This window comes from Uranotaenia lowii, chromosome 3 (assembly GCF_029784155.1).
Source record: "Uranotaenia lowii strain MFRU-FL chromosome 3, ASM2978415v1, whole genome shotgun sequence".
NCBI classification, from domain to species: domain Eukaryota; kingdom Metazoa; phylum Arthropoda; class Insecta; order Diptera; family Culicidae; genus Uranotaenia; species Uranotaenia lowii.
In genome coordinates, this window is record NC_073693.1 from 183,831,029 (window position 1) to 183,846,957 (window position 15,929).

Here is a 15,929-nt window from a genome sequence, read left to right on the forward strand (position 1 = left end):
AATAATAAACCGGTGAACTTTTTTTTTTGACATGGTTTTGATGAAAATATGGATATTATTTGATTACCACTGCTTCCAAGGGTGAGGATAGTGAACAAAAAAAAATTGAAAATGGTTAGTAAAAAATCTTCTCTATTTTTTTTATTTTATTTCTAATATACCATCCGAAACTCGGGAGCTGAAAGTATTGCGTTTGGTATAATATTTGGCAAATACTCCTAAAATGGTCCCGATATTCAAAATTCTTTTTCCATAAAGTTTTATATGCAATAAATTCCAATTAATGAGAAACTTTTGATTTCGATTTCAACCTTAATGTGAACTCGAGCAAAGCGGAGTAAATCGACTAAATGGTATTCAATAAATGAAACATAGATATTATCAACATAAAGTTATTTATGGAACAAGTTACAAAGAGTGGATTTTTTAGGCATGCTGCATGAGGCTTGCCAAGTTTGATGGTCACGTTGAGTGCTGAAAAACTCAAATGTTCAACGGGAAGCTGATACATGACACCATTCGGCAATATTCAAAGCATCCGAATGAAAGAAAAGTAAATTAAAAGTATTCCTGCAAGATGCATGCAAGATTGATTGAAGGTAATGTTTTGATAATTTATGTAAAGACCCGTTGAGTTAAAATTTTGAGGTTTGATTCCGATAGAGTTAAGTGTGACAATTCGAGTAAACGGAAAAGAAGGATATGTAAAAAAAAACTAGGACATGTTCACGAAAGCGAGACGCCAAGTTAAACATGGTAAGACGAAAATTACCGGGTCTGCTAGTATACCCATATAAATGATAATACTTTCGCTACCACCGCTTTCGCAATTCCAAATTTTTCAGTTTGACAAGTCTTTTGCTCGATTGGAATGACACTGACAGAAAATCGAAAATTCCAATCGTGACATTTCGTCTCTTTTGTTTATAGAGGCTCGTTACCCATATGTGATAAACGGTCTAATATGCCATTTTTTTCAAAATGGAGAAAATTGTGCCATTTGATAGCTTATACTCTATACATTTAATAGCCCTACTTCATTCATTTAAAAAAAAATCCATTGGTGGAGGCATACAACCCTAAAGAAGATTTGTCTAATGTGCAATATATTTGATAAATTGTCTAATGTGCATGATGTGTTGAATCATCAATGTTTTTATAGAAAGTTTTTCTAATCCCTTCTTGTTGTGATCTTGTGGCTTGATGGTTATGGGCGTCAGCAATCGCAGCAATATTTGAAGACGTATCAGCACACCAGGCAAATTCAGAGCTATTTGTCAACTTTTGTTCACGTTATATTTGATAAAGTGGCTACTGAGTTTGAAATGATTTTTTTTTTTTCATAAATTCTTTATCTAAATTTGCAATTTAACTCAACCGCCTACGTCCTACACCTACAATGATTGTTAAATATGCACATTAATCTACTTTATTTTGAGTATTAGGATGCTAAAAAATTGTTAAAACATTTATTTTGCGTTTTTCTCGCATTGGTGTTCATGGCACATTAGACCGTTCTGTCCCCCGATCTGTTTTTCCTTTCCGGGTCAGCCAAGTAACTCATAAACCCATATAAATGAAAAAAAAACGATTAGGATATGAATTGCATTATTGCTTAGGTACTTACTTAATTTACGGTCCCGCGTCAATTTTCCGGCGGATATGGCAATAATCACATTATTAGTTTAAAATTCTTGTCATTATTACCTTTAGTACCCCTTTAACTCTAAGGACCTCATATGTGATATCAGTTAAACATCGCTCTAAACTTATTCGATTAAAACTATGTCATCGAAAAATAAATTAAAAAAAAAACTTCATTAGAAATTTAAATATATTATCCAAATTGAAATTCGTTTTCACACGTATCGTAGCATTGTCCTCTCTCCCTCCCTCTTGATTTTCAATCAATAATTTATGGCATTGTTTGTTAACCACATATATGGGAATTTGTAAATATTATTCATGACAAAAATGTCATTAATAAAATTTCTTGAATCAAAAGGGGATTTTAGGCTCACATTGTTATAAAATGAATTTGCTCTCTCCTTATACGCTCTGGAGTGGTACCGTACTATTTAGAAACACAATATATGGCATGTAACATGTGATGGATTTTTCTTACACATTTTTATTGTTAGAGTCCCACTGATGAAAGTAAAGCTATTACAAATCACTTTCACCATACAATGCGGTACTGAATGACATGTAGTCCAGGGCTCCAGGAACTGCATTTGGTCCCTTGTAAGGTGGCATCCTTTGGATGCAGTATTCAGCCTGATCTGGAGGAAGTTCGCGGCGTAGTTCATCCGGCAAAATGTATGGCTATAACAAGGATTACGATGATAGTATTGATAATTTAAAGGTTATTATAAGTAAGTGTTTTACCTTATCGGAAGCCAAAATCCTGAATGAATCGATAACTTGCTCAGCTGTGTCAGTGTCAGTGCTTTCTCTTGTCATAAAGTCAAGGAAGGCATCGAACTGAACGTAGCCAGAGTTGTTGGGATCTACTACTGCCAGTATACGCTGGAAGTCCATTTCTCCTTGTTTATCCTTTCCAATAGAATATCCAAGCGAAACTAAACAAGACTTGAATTCTTCAGGCGCCAAGCGACCAGAACGGTTCTTATCGAAATGATTGAAGCTCGATCTGAACTCGGTCAACTGTTCTTGCGTAATTCCCTTAGAATCACGTGTAAGAATTTGGTTTTCAACCTAGAAAAAAAAGACAAAAATGTGAAGTAAAACCATTTTATAATAAAAAAAATGTGCAAGTACTTCATTGATATTTCTGTTGATGGACGTTAGCAGTTGCTCCCAGCCAACGCGCAGTGTTTCCATTGTATAATGTGTATACCTATTTTCGAAGATCATCGACTCTTGCACGGCTTGATGTATTTTCTCCAATTCTTCAATGCTTGGTTTATACGCATACACCGCTTGTTCGTATTCCTTAAGACGATGAAGCTGCTCTTCTAGTGAACCGGAAATACCCATGCCAATAGCTGTAACTGCGTCCATCTGCCTTTCAATCCATGGTCCAACGGCATTAGCCTTCTCAGCGAATTGACGACGCAGCATTTCGTTGTTTTGCTGTTTACGTAATTCGTTAGCCAGCGTCTGGTCGCGCTGTGGAACTAATGCTCGCACTTCAGACCACTTCCTACTGATGGTGTCAGCTGTCAATGTAGTATAAGGATTAACAAGGCCTCCTGGCACTTGTTCCTGCTTAACAATGGCTTCAGCATCTCGCACGAGTCCAACAATTACATTGAACTCCTTATCAGCTTCACCCAAAGTTGCCTTGAACTGATCGTGGGCTTGAATGAGTCCTTGAATTTCTTCCATAGTGTGCACAATGAACATATCAACCAAATCTTCACGAGCTCCATCCAACCAATTGTTGAATGGTGCTGCACGTTTAGCAAATTCTAAATGTAGGAGATCAATCTTCTCCAAAATACGTTCAGCTTCGTCTAATCCTTGACGGCGATGCTGGGTAAGCGCTCCAAGACGATCCCACTGATCGCAGATACGCTGGCAGCGTGCGTTTACCGATGCACAATCGTGATATTCAAGTGTACTAAAAAAGAATTTGAGTGTTAATTATTACAACAACATAGAATATTAAAACTTTTACTTTAGTTCTTGAGCAATAGCAGCAATTTGTTCCACACGATCCTGATGCGCAGCCAAATCGGATTCGAATGCTTCATGCTTCTTCTTCAATGCTTTAACTTCATTGAGTTTGCAGTTGCGATAATCTTGAGATTGCAGCATTTCTTCCTTGCCCTTAGTCCAATCCTCATGTGTGTCGGCTTTGTGCTTGAACTTTTGAGCCAAATGCTCCAAACGCTCGAGGCGCATGGTTTCGGCCAATAACCATTCTTCGAAAGCTTTTTCTGCATGTTCTAAACCTTTCCATGCATTAGTTATATCTGATACCATCTTTCCTTCCGTTGGCATATACGCAGGGCGGTTTGAGAGACGCAACTTGGTTTGCAATGTGTTGAAATTCGTTTCAAGTTTCGCCTTCTGCTCTACACGTGGGGGCTTGTGCTTGCGTCTGTAGGTTCGATATTCTTCCAATTTTTTCTGCACCCCCGCAAGAGTACTATCGGATTGCCTGGAATTCAGCCAAGGCATAGTGCGGCGAATCCATTCAAGAAGCTAGAATAGGAGCAATCTGGTGTTTACATTCATAACTGAAATATAGTCTATTTAATACATACATCACTAGCCAATCGTTCGTATTCTTCCATGAGCCTTTCATTTTCTTGGTTCACCTTCAGCACTTTGCAAATGCGATTAGCGGCGGTTTCAGCCTGTTTGAAAATTGAGTTTTAAATATAAAATATACATTCAATTATTTGTACAAAATTCCATACAAAAAATAACTGAAAATACTTAATTCTGCATAAAAACCGCTCATTACTTATCATTTAACGAAGTGTTAGTACAAATCAACCGACCTTTTGAGCGCCACTGAAGCAATGATAGTATGATGACACATAGGTCATAACAGCCCGTTCATCTGGCATTGCGGTATTCTGCAGATCTACAGGAATGATTAGCGAAAGCAAAAACACACACAATGAGAAAGCGAAACTCAGTAATTAACATGAAGATACATTATGAATATTTATCTATCGTACAGCTTGTACTGATCATATACAAAATCGAAGGCTCTTTATTTAATTATTTGAACGAAACGCCGAAGACCTAGCTTTCTCTTAACCATTCGAAAGCATTTTTCTCGGATACAGTTGTTGGCCATTTGATGTAGAACACGCTCATACATACGTTAAAGATTTTATCAATTCAATTGAAGAAAATTATTGTTTCGATCAGTTCTCAAACAAATATGACTGCCATATGTACATTCTGAAACGGCACACAAATTTTACTCCTCACAAGGTGTTCAATCCATCCCGTAGCCTCGGAAAACTATCACATAAACGATAAGCATTCCTTCTCCATCGCATTCAGTATCGGCTGTAATGGTAGAAACATATCCTTAAACAGCTTCGATAAATCATTAAACAGTAGAATTCAGAATCGGTAAAGTTCCTAACCATTCATTAAAATCCACGGGCTTTAATTATTTTAGAACAAATGTTTCAAGCAACTAGATTAGCCAACAAAACCGTCCCATTTATTACCAAACCTTAGAACAACATAGTTGGGTAGAATGACCACGGTGATAAATTCTCGAAAATAAAAGAACGGTATGACAAATTAACACCAATCCGCGATGCCACGTAAATGTTTGACGTTTTGTAGTTAGGAGAAAATGTATGGCCGTTCCCAAAAGTTTTCTAACTAATCTAAACTCTACTATGGAGGACATGATGTCGCTAGTGTATGCTTAATAACTCCCATAGGGCATAGTCTCATATTGGAAGTTATTTTTGGACATGGAATATTGCATGCAAGCAACCCTGAATTCATGCTTTGCCTTGCAGATTTACCGAATTCCAGGGACCATGAAACATGTCAAAACCATTAGTTACAGGCTTAGATTAGATGTTTCTTAAACCTATATCAGAATTTGTTTCCAAAGAGTGCTTATCAATTGATTTTTATTTATTTCAGGCCCAGCACATAAGCACATCGGCGTCGGACGTCGCGTCCCGTCATCTGTCGTTGAGTACTAAAAATCAGACGCGACGCACTCGACATTTTTGGCAGCACAATACAGCGTCCACTGATAATGCTTTCCAGATCTCTTAAACGAAACCCATGGTGCAAAATACCAAAACAAAAAAAAACTATAAAATGATTTTTGTTACTTAATTTATCGGCCTTATCGGTGAAACGTGATGTCCTTTTTAGTACAAGGAAAGAACAAGGAAAAACAGGCGATTTTTAGCTCGCCGCGTCTATAAAAATGTTATGATGAAAAATTAAATCTATTCTGAAGTAGTAAACATTCAGTTACAGTTCAAACCATAAAACTTCTAATTGTGTCAAATTAACACACTTATCAGTGTGAGGAATGGAGATTAATAAAAATCGAAGACATCATAAAGTTATTCAATACTAATACCTAAGAACTGTTAAATCATTCGCAATAGATATGTACAATAACTACCTAAATTAATTTTTTTCAACAACAGTAAGTACCTCTTGCATTATAAGCTTCAAATATCAGTATCAAACATCAGTTTCAAATGGACTTTTTATGGAATAAAAAAAAATGACTGAACAGTCTTAATCAATCTATATCTGATTGTTTTATGAAGTCATCAGTCATAAAAAAACATGTTACATTTATTTGACGACCACACTTCCTATTTTAGAAAGCATAGAAACTTAAGCCGGTATCTTGTAATCGGAAGCTGTTGTCATAACAATATGTAGAGAAAATATTACATCTCGCATTTATGTTAATGTAAAAACTGTTTTATATATGCATGGTCATTTTAGCACACAAATGTTAATAAAATTTCAAACAACAACAATAATCTCACAGCTGCTTGTGTGATTTATCTTTCATTATTTCATTTGTTTTATGAAAACGATTCGATTGGAATAGTATTTAAATGAGTATTAATCAATCCAAAACAAACAAACTGTTAGCAGTTTCGAACCTGCTGAGCTCCTTGGAAAGCGTGGTAATAACACGACACATAAGTCATGATGGCACGTTCATCTGGTTTTGGTGTGTTGATTAAATCTAAATAAAAAGTATACGAAACGTTTTTTTATCTCCATTTAACCACCCTAACTTGAGATATACAAGTTTAGAACTATTTTTATTAAAGTCCAGTTTTACAAACAGTAACTTACCATCGGGATCCAACATTCGTGGGATATCCAAGAATTTCTCTGCAACGTCAAATGCCGTGTTCAGATTTTCAAGAGGATTGTCTTTGGAAAGCTTGGAATAGTCGATAAGATCAGGTCTGTGACGGTGGATCAAAGCACAGAACGCGAGACCATCCTGAAATTAAAACTAGACTTTTAAATGTGTCTCATTTTGAAATTCGTTGAGATCTAACCTTGAAACTGAGATGGAAGTTCTGAACATTAACGTTCTTATAAGGTGCTGTCTTGCGCTGACACCACAGTAACAAACCTTCCTTGGCAGTCATTTCTTCCACCGAGATGTCCTGGATGGCGAATCGAAGAATGATGGTCCAAATCATACCCAGTGTCATTTTGAGATTACCATCAACGATTTCCTCTGCTCCTATGGAAACCAGCTTAACTCCTTTAGATGCGATAAAATCTAACGCTTTGTTCACGTTAGCGATCTGCAAAATAGTTCATACAGTAAAACGTAATCAAACCAAATTTGTCCGTACAATTTACTACTTACTTTGTGGAATCGCATCTTGCCACGGTCAGGCTTTGGCAAAGTTTCTCCGGATATAACTTCCAGTAGCAACATAAGCTTCAACCCATTGCGAAAGTCGTCTTCGATATTCTCGATCGAAGTGCCAGCTTTTCGTAAGTGGCTGTTGCACCAAGCGGTGAAAGTCTGCAATAGTTTAGAAAAAAATGTAGTGAAATCGATAGATTCACATTCAAAATAGATCGAGAGAAAGGTGTTTGGGTGAAACCTTTTGCATAATTCATCTTTGTTTTATATTGAAAAGCAAGAACAGTTTATTGTTAAATTTGATCCATTTACATATTTATTGATTGTATGGTCTAAATTCAAGTCAACACACTGAAATTTCTGTCGAACATAATCGATTTGTGGAAAACAGTGGTGACCTAATAAGTTTTTAATCTTGAGTACTTGAGAAAATCAACTTCTTTTTTACTTATTCTATTGAATTATCCTACAAATTTCTAATAAGTGTATTTAATTCTGAATCATCGAATTCTTGAAATATTTAGATATTTACGGGAAATACGCTTATAGGCTTTCATCTACAACATGAATTAAAAAAGACATGCATAGCGAAAGCAATGCACTTGTCAGCGGAATAAATTATGTTATGAAATTGTGTGTGTAAAACGTTCAAACTAAAAACTTAAAGTAGGTAACTAGGAAAGTATAAAATGATTTATGTGGCACCTATATTTATTTTCTTCCAAACTGTCAATTGTTTTCAGTTCGAGCTTCTGAAGACCTTAATATGGAGAACACGATCTAAAAATTCGCTGAAATTAGCAAAATTAACGCGAGACTATTTATCGGAGTTTAAACGTGGGAAACTCGTTAACCACAAAAATAAGCGCCCTTGAAAACAAAAGAAAAAAATCATTCCATTGGACGTTTGGTCTTCTGAGTAGTTGTTGAGGTTTTTTTAATCATAAATCAATATTTTCATTATTGTACTTATTCTTCAACTCTTTTAATGTACTCAGAATCACAAAGCATAACGATTTCAGCTATGATTTTCGTGTTTGAAAGTAGCAGGCTTTATACGTTTTTTATCTGTAATCATGGTGGGGAAGATCTGAAACAGCAAAACAAACTCTTTAGGTGCAGAGAACTCATACGACCCAGAAAGCTGTTTCAGAAGGGATCTGGAAGGGTACAATTGAAGAAATCGTACTTGGCACATAGGATTGAAAAGTTTCAACATAAAACAATCTCACCAAAATCCATCCTGTGCCGACAGTGACTTCAAACCCTTCTTAGCGTGTTGTCCGTGATGAACTCATCGGCTTTTCAAATCCTCTTCATCTTCACATTTCATAACTATTAGGCACAAATTAAACTTTTTAATTTATGGTTCAAGATTCTTGAAAATTTGCCAGCCCAAAAAAAAAACACTACCGTCATAGACGGCCACAGCCTACCAAGACCTCTCCAAAAATGAAGTAGAGTATCTTTTTTGCATAAATGATGTAATATTTAACGTTAAACATGTTTGAGTAATCAAAATTCTGGCTTTCAATGAAAGTGTAAATGTGTCTGTTTAGTTGTTTCCAACCATTATTAAATGCCGAAGAAAGATTTTCATGTCTCTGCTTTGCACAATAAACTGTAAATCACAAAAAACCTTGAAGGGGCAAAAGTACGAACTGCAAATGGGATAGAAGTACGAATGATATACAGGGTCTACTCATCTACTGTAGTAAATCTAAACGGACTTTTACCCCAGAGATGGGGTAAGTGTACGTTTCGATAGCGGTTAAGCATTTTCACTACTGCTATCAAATGCATCGATGGATTATTTTCGTAATTTTTCAGAAGAAACATTAAAGTATAAGGAATCAAATGCTGTTCTGGGTTTTTTAGAAAAACAACTGCAACATTTTCTAAAAATAGGATAGCATTAAGGTCGTACTTTTACCCTACCGTACCTACCTAAATATTTAAAAAGGAGATTTATAAGGATGTGGAAACCATGAGTAGAAAGTTTTTGAAGGATTGAAGAATTTTAGAGGTCGAAACAAAGAAAAAACTATTCACTTTTGCTGAATCAGCTACACATACATCCATGTTTATTCATCATAAACGTTGAGGCGAGCCCGAACAGCTCGAATATCATGCACACATTTATTAAATGGCTTAATTCTAGGAAATACAAATATAGTGCAAAAGCTATAAACTTAAGCTTTTTTTAATTATATGAAAAAAAAACCTTTGAATGTTCAAAGTATTCAGAAAAACAACAAAAAAAGTTCGAAGTTCGTATCCAATTAGGCAGGTTTTACAGAATCTGATATGAGAGATTCATAAAAAGCGAATTCGAAGCCTGTGTTAAGGGCTACTTTCAAACACGAAAATCATAGCTGAAATCGTTATGCTTTGAGATTGTATGTATGTAAATTAAAACAGTTGAAGAAGAAGTCCAACCATGAAAATGCATACATTTGATAGTATTGAGTGTACTTTTCCATCCAAAATTAAGACTTTCTATTTCTTCGAAACAACTGGAACATATCCTACAAATTTAATATGGTTATGTTTAATTTTATTGAATAACGTTTAATAATTACATTCACAACATTTGAATTAAGCTTCTTAGAGTAGCTCACTAGCCCCAAAAAAACGAGGTATTTCGTATTTGGTTCGCATTGTGTTAAACAGGTGGTTTCAAGGTAAGCCCATTTTTTGGATGATAACTGACTACGAATTCTGATTCGAGATTTAATTTCTGAGCCCTAACTCTAATTCTCGACTTTTGATTCTCGATTACTTCTTCTTAATGCAGAATACTGAATCTAATCTTGAATTCTCATTCTGAATTCTTATAATTTTATTCTGAATTTTCAAATACATTCAGAATTCTTAATAATGACTTCTGAATTTTAGTATGTATTGAATTTTGAATTCAAGTTGTGAATTCTAAATTCTAGTATTGAATTTTTATTTCTGGATTCTGGTTTAAGCTTTGTTATTTAAATTTATTCGAACATTCCGAGCGTTCAGTTCAGGTGCGCACTAAAAATCTAAATTCTGAATACAGTATTTCATCAAAAATTTTATTTCGCTTTCTGCTTCTTCAGGTTGCAAATTTTGTGTAAAAATATAAAAAAATCGCTGTTCAGAATTAACATTCAAATTCAGAATTCAGAGTTTGAATCAACAATTAAGCATCAACATTAAACATCATAATATGCAATCAGGATGCAGAAAGTTCAGAATCAGACTTTCGTGGTAGTATTCAGAATTGATTGTTTGGTTCTTCGATAATAGACACAAAACTACAAAGTTCATCCACCTCTACGGAATTCTGAATTAAAATTCATAGTAAGAACATGTATTACATTATAGACTCAGAATCTTGAATCTAGAATATAAATTGAGAATCTGTAAACAGAATCAGAACGCATAATCTCATAATGGCATTCAAAATTTGAGCTCCAGAAGCATATTACAAATTTCGAAAAGAGATCCTGAATTGATCGTTGAATACAAAAATGAATATCAGTCTTTTCCAGCCCTCCATTGCCGAATGCTCAGAAAGTTTGAAATTTTACGCGGTGTCTTTTTTTAGATTCAGAACGTTTGAACTTTTTTCGCAATCTTTTTTTAGATATGATATGAATTACCCCCATTCATACGCCTTGTTTGACGATTTCAGCCGATATTTTTCACATACATATCTATATGATGACAATTTTTCAAGGTTGATTATGCTCTTTTTTTATAAAAGAAAACCACCTTGCTCTTGGAAGCCTCTCTACCTATCAAAGGGATAGTTCGTCATACAAAATGACAGAATAAGAATTCGAAAAATGGCCACGACAAGTTTTATAGTAGGTCAGGAATTATTAAAACGTGGGTTACATTTAGGAGAAAAGCCAAACCAATCTCGTAACGGTTGCAGGATTTTATTTTTCTCAACAAAAAAAGTCAAATCATTTCATTCGGCAATCACTGAGTTTCCACTTCATGAAACGCAATGGAAGAGAATTTCTTCTGAAAAACAAAGTGTTGGGAAATGGTATAAATAGAGACAGGCAAAATTTATTTATAGTTATACTTGATATGCCAGCTGTATTGTACACATTTTCCTCCTACATATGTTCGAGAAAGAAAAACACATAAGCGCTAATATTTCGGTATATTCTCCACATATGCATAGCTAAATTTAGATTTCCCTCTTTTGAATCCGTTCGAATAGCAAAATTGTGCCATATTCACCGTTACATACATACGGATAATATGAACCTTGAATGTTGGTTGGTTACATTTGCTTTCGATAGTTCAATACGAAGAAAAGAATTACTTTTGGCAATATCGGCGAAAGCGATTTGCAACTGAGGCTTTTCTACAAGAAATCCCTAGTGAAGACCTTAAGATTGCACACAAACGCAGGCAGCAGTCAGTATAAACATAAGACAGGAGACTGCGTCACTCTTCTACCGCCCAAGGCACCGTTTAAATAGTTTGGTTAGGGCCAACAGCCGTGATCTACTTATATATTTATACACCGAAAAAAAAACCTGAAAATATTTACCATTATGCCATATCGAACACCATATTTTTATTTTTAAAAATATCACATTGATTCATCCTCGAGTCGTCTCATGGTTGTGCTGTATGGTATGTAGTTGCTATTAAAAGGGACTTAACAACTTGTTTACTTTAAATACATTGGAATATTTTCGTACGGCATTCGGACGGTTCATAAGAACGGATGTTTACAGACGATGATTCACCATTCAGAAACCGAATGGGGGATATATAGACCTGGCTAGTGCAAGATATTTCTACTTCATAATCTTCTCGAAACCTGTTGATCTCAAGTAGAAAATTGACAAAAATTCAAACACTTGCACACCCGAGCACCAATGACATTGAGAGTAGCGGCTATGAAAAATGTGTGTGGTGCCGTTAAAAAAAAGTAAATGGGAAGTCAAATTTACACTCACCTTTTTTTGCTGTTTTTCCCAGGCAGGATCGAGCAGACCTTCGCGCTCCCACTCCTCTTCTTGCTCCATGTAACTTTCTTCGCCGTACTGGCCGGCATAATCACCGTTTTCGATCATACTTTCGACTTATTCCTGAGAATAATTTGATCGATTGTTGGCGCTTACAAATCCACGCTCGATACAGTAAAATCGAAACTGGCCTGCCGCACCTTTTACAAGTCACACATTATTTGTAGGAAAAAAGAAAAAAAACGACTCAATTAAAACCTTCATTCTCTACTATTTAAATAAAAACGTTATGTAAGATAAAATGCGGATTGCTTCAAAAACTTCAGCAAGTAATAGCAGCAAAAACAAGTTCTAAGCACTCCAACCAAATTTGTATTTATATTAGCATATAAGCCCGCCTCACTAAGAACTGGATATTATAAATGCACTTTTGTTATTATAACTATTAATACAAATATGGAAACAATATTACGTTCTCTTTAAATAAACTATCGCGTGAACCGCTCGCGTTGGTAGCAAACTCAAAACTAATGGAAAATTGTCAGTTCGCGCATCGTGGCTATTTTTTCACTCTAGATTCGTGAAAAGCTGACTGCGCATTCGTCTACCAAAACATTGCTACGCGAAAGATGGTTGGCGTCACACACGAATGAGATCTACAACATCATATTCTTCAGTAACAGCATGAATATAAGTATGCAGATGAATATCCACCACGTTATTTTTAATCCTAATATTTTGACAAAATTTCACGTCTTCCAATCCCAATGTTGTGTGAAAAAAAGCGAGTCCTTGCACATACTCCCTATTTCAAGGTTATTTTTTTGGCGATATTTTTTTCCCCTTGCTATACCTCAGTCATAGTCATTTGAGATGATAAAAATGAAGAAAAACTATTAAAGTACATCGCTTTACCCACATGAGTGTCTGCCGTTTTTATCGTATTAATATATTTGTAGCGCTAAATTGAATTATTTTCTTCTAAGGCTTAAAAGAGGAGATGTACTAATAAATTCTATAAAATCAAGATATGCATTCGAGATTCGTGGAAAGAAGATAGCAATAACAATACAGATTGAATAAGGCCGTATATTTTCACTGCAATAGAAAAAGTTCATTCGTTTGATGTGACTTTCACACATTGACGAACAGGACTGTTTAAAGAATTCGATTATTAAATGTTGATTATAGCCTGATCAGTGGTTTTCAAACTTTTTTGCTTCACCGTCCCCTTTTGCAAAATTTTCGAGCTCAACGCACCCCTTAGCGAATTTAAAAGAAAACTGTTGTTTTTTGTGGTTCAATTTGAAACGTTGAATGATGCACATTCAAAAATTGTTATACATAATTGACTTGAGAAAACCGGATAGCCTACACATAACCATTAATTGTAGCAAGGCAAAACTCAAAATTCAGTTCAATTGCTTCAAACCCCAAAACTGAATTTTAAAAAATATTTTTTTTTCCGGGACAAATACTTGAAAACGAAAAAACTTATCTAATAACATATCGCCAATCTAAATTTTGGTAACAGAATTATTTACTAAACAAATTTGCCTTTTACTATTCACAAGATATTTACTGTTAATTCGGTAAAATAGCATAAAAAGTATAACACAAAGTATTATTTCTTGATAAAATAAATTTCAAACTTTCATTTATTACAGTTTAACACAGGTTTCAACAACTTAACTCCGACACTTTAGTGAAAATCTTGTAACTTTTGATGTTTAGTCATGATAAATTGATTCATTTCCATTTTTTTCAAATCGTTTTTAATTAAGATCAACAAATCAGAACTTAAAATAAAAGTTCATTTTGCTTGTTAGCATTCTTTTTATCATTCAAAAAATCTTTGACCAAATCTGTGACGCCTTTTACACAGACTCTATTCGAAAGATTTTTTTTGTCATTTTTTTAACACATTGCGGACCAAATACAAGATTACTCTTTTTTTGGCTTGCATTGAATGTGCTACTCTTAGAAGCATAACGCAAATGTTATAAATTTAATAATGAAACTCTGTTTACAAAATTGAACAGAATACTTTCGGTAACTTAAAAATACTAAATTTGAAAAATTCGGTCCAACGAGTTTTTGAGAAAAAGAGTTTTGAATTTTTGTGGGAGATCTTAGTAGTCTGCGACTGGAAACTGACGTGTTTTTTTTCAAGCTCTCAATTTCAAGCTTGTGAAAAAGTTTCAAAGTTTATTAAAAATCAAGTGTAAAACGTTATTTCGGTACGGAAGAACCCAGTTGTGATACCAATAATGGAACGACCGATAAGGGAGCCAAAAGGACCCTCTGAATTTTAGGAAATCGATGCTTAAGCTGGTTTCTTGGCTGATTCCGGTGGTTGTTGGAGAAACTTTGATTCAGCAGTGAAAATACCGGAGCTAAGTACATATTTATTTTTATTACTTTTCTGTGGCATATTTTTGCTCGATGAAGTGCAACTGTTTGTATCTTTTTATGTAGCCTTCCAACAGCAGATGTAGTCAGTAGTTTTTCAGTTTCTTTTTTGAAAATCGCGTTCTCAATAACCCTTTTTTTATAATAACGGCGTAAGATCGCCGGAAAACAGGAAACTATTTGGAAACTTAATAATTAGTTCGAGAGAGAGATAGTTACTACAGATAGTTCATTTACATCATTCGTTCCTGATTTTAAATTTGCCCTCAAAATGATATAACAAAATTAAATAGAGAATAAGCATATTCGAGCAGGATTCGACCAGACCGAACTGAAGGCGAAGTTGAAAAAAAATTAAGTTATCTATTGTAACGGATGCAAAACATGTTAAACTACCTACCCTATGAAAATCAGGGCATTTTTCCAATTTTTAAAGATTTGATTGAAAATGTTAAAGGCAGTAGAAATAGCCAAAATGCCTTGCATCAAAGTGAACTGAGAGCCAACTCGAAGGGAAAGATAAAAGAACGTTTTGGTCACATTGGATTTGGATGGATGGATTTGGACATTGTTTTTTATTCCAAACTATCTTCATCCCGGCTTTTCATGTGTTATAATTGCAATTCGTTGATAGAAGTTCTAGTTTCGCGATTTATTTAAATAACGATTTTATTCGGGAAAACAGTGAAATTGAAAGATTTCAAATAAGCAACCAGCGAGCAGTAATACAATATATTATTTTTAATAATATTTTCATTTGCAATTTTCCAGCTAACTTAATTGAATACGAAAATACCAGTGTGCGGTTCAAAAGAAAAGATAACAATAAAAAAAATAGATTTTAATATATCAGGCAGGAAACATAAAAAAATGATAATTTATTGAAGTCTTCATTTTAAAACTTTACTACAGGTAAATTTTCCTAATTTTTATTTGGATAAGAAATATTTATAGAAAATTATAAATTGAAAACTGGAATATTTTATCATTTCAGGTTGGGGAAAGCATGAAAATTTGGAAGTGTTAGATACTTGAATATATTTTGAAAATTGAATTTTAAAGATGTTGATAGTAAAGAATTTAAAAGATGAAACTCTAAATTTTTGTAAACTATGGAATTATTTGGAATTTTGAAAACTTGAATAGATAACCTGAAAATTTCAAAATTCAGAAATTTGATGTATTAGAAACTTCAGAAATTAAAAATGTGTCAA

General features: G+C 34.4%; 1 protein-coding gene across 3 annotated transcripts in view; it reads right to left on the reverse strand.

Moving 5' to 3' along the window:
* Positions 1 to 1,816: 1,816 nt before the first annotated feature.
* Positions 1,817 to 15,929, reverse strand: part of LOC129751576 (alpha-actinin, sarcomeric) — a 47,433-nt gene continuing 33,320 nt past the window's right edge. The window contains exons 1-11 of one of the 3 annotated variants that reach the window (XM_055747168.1): positions 12,776 to 12,933; positions 12,295 to 12,503; positions 7,328 to 7,489; positions 7,008 to 7,262; positions 6,796 to 6,949; positions 4,476 to 4,561; positions 4,236 to 4,328; positions 3,644 to 4,173; positions 2,782 to 3,586; positions 2,389 to 2,718; positions 1,817 to 2,325 (exon numbers count right to left, since the gene is read on the reverse strand). In XM_055747168.1, coding sequence (XP_055603143.1) covers positions 2,167 to 2,325; positions 2,389 to 2,718; positions 2,782 to 3,586; positions 3,644 to 4,173; positions 4,236 to 4,328; positions 4,476 to 4,561; positions 6,796 to 6,949; positions 7,008 to 7,262; positions 7,328 to 7,489; positions 12,295 to 12,411 — 2,691 coding nt within the window. In that variant the 5' untranslated portion in view covers positions 12,412 to 12,503; positions 12,776 to 12,933 and the 3' untranslated portion in view covers positions 1,817 to 2,166. Of the gene's footprint in view, positions 2,326 to 2,388; positions 2,719 to 2,781; positions 3,587 to 3,643; positions 4,174 to 4,235; positions 4,329 to 4,475; positions 4,562 to 6,596; positions 6,683 to 6,795; positions 6,950 to 7,007; positions 7,263 to 7,327; positions 7,490 to 12,294; positions 12,504 to 12,775; positions 12,934 to 15,929 lie in introns of those variants that run through there. The other 2 variants (XM_055747166.1, XM_055747169.1) reach the window with 2 other exon arrangements.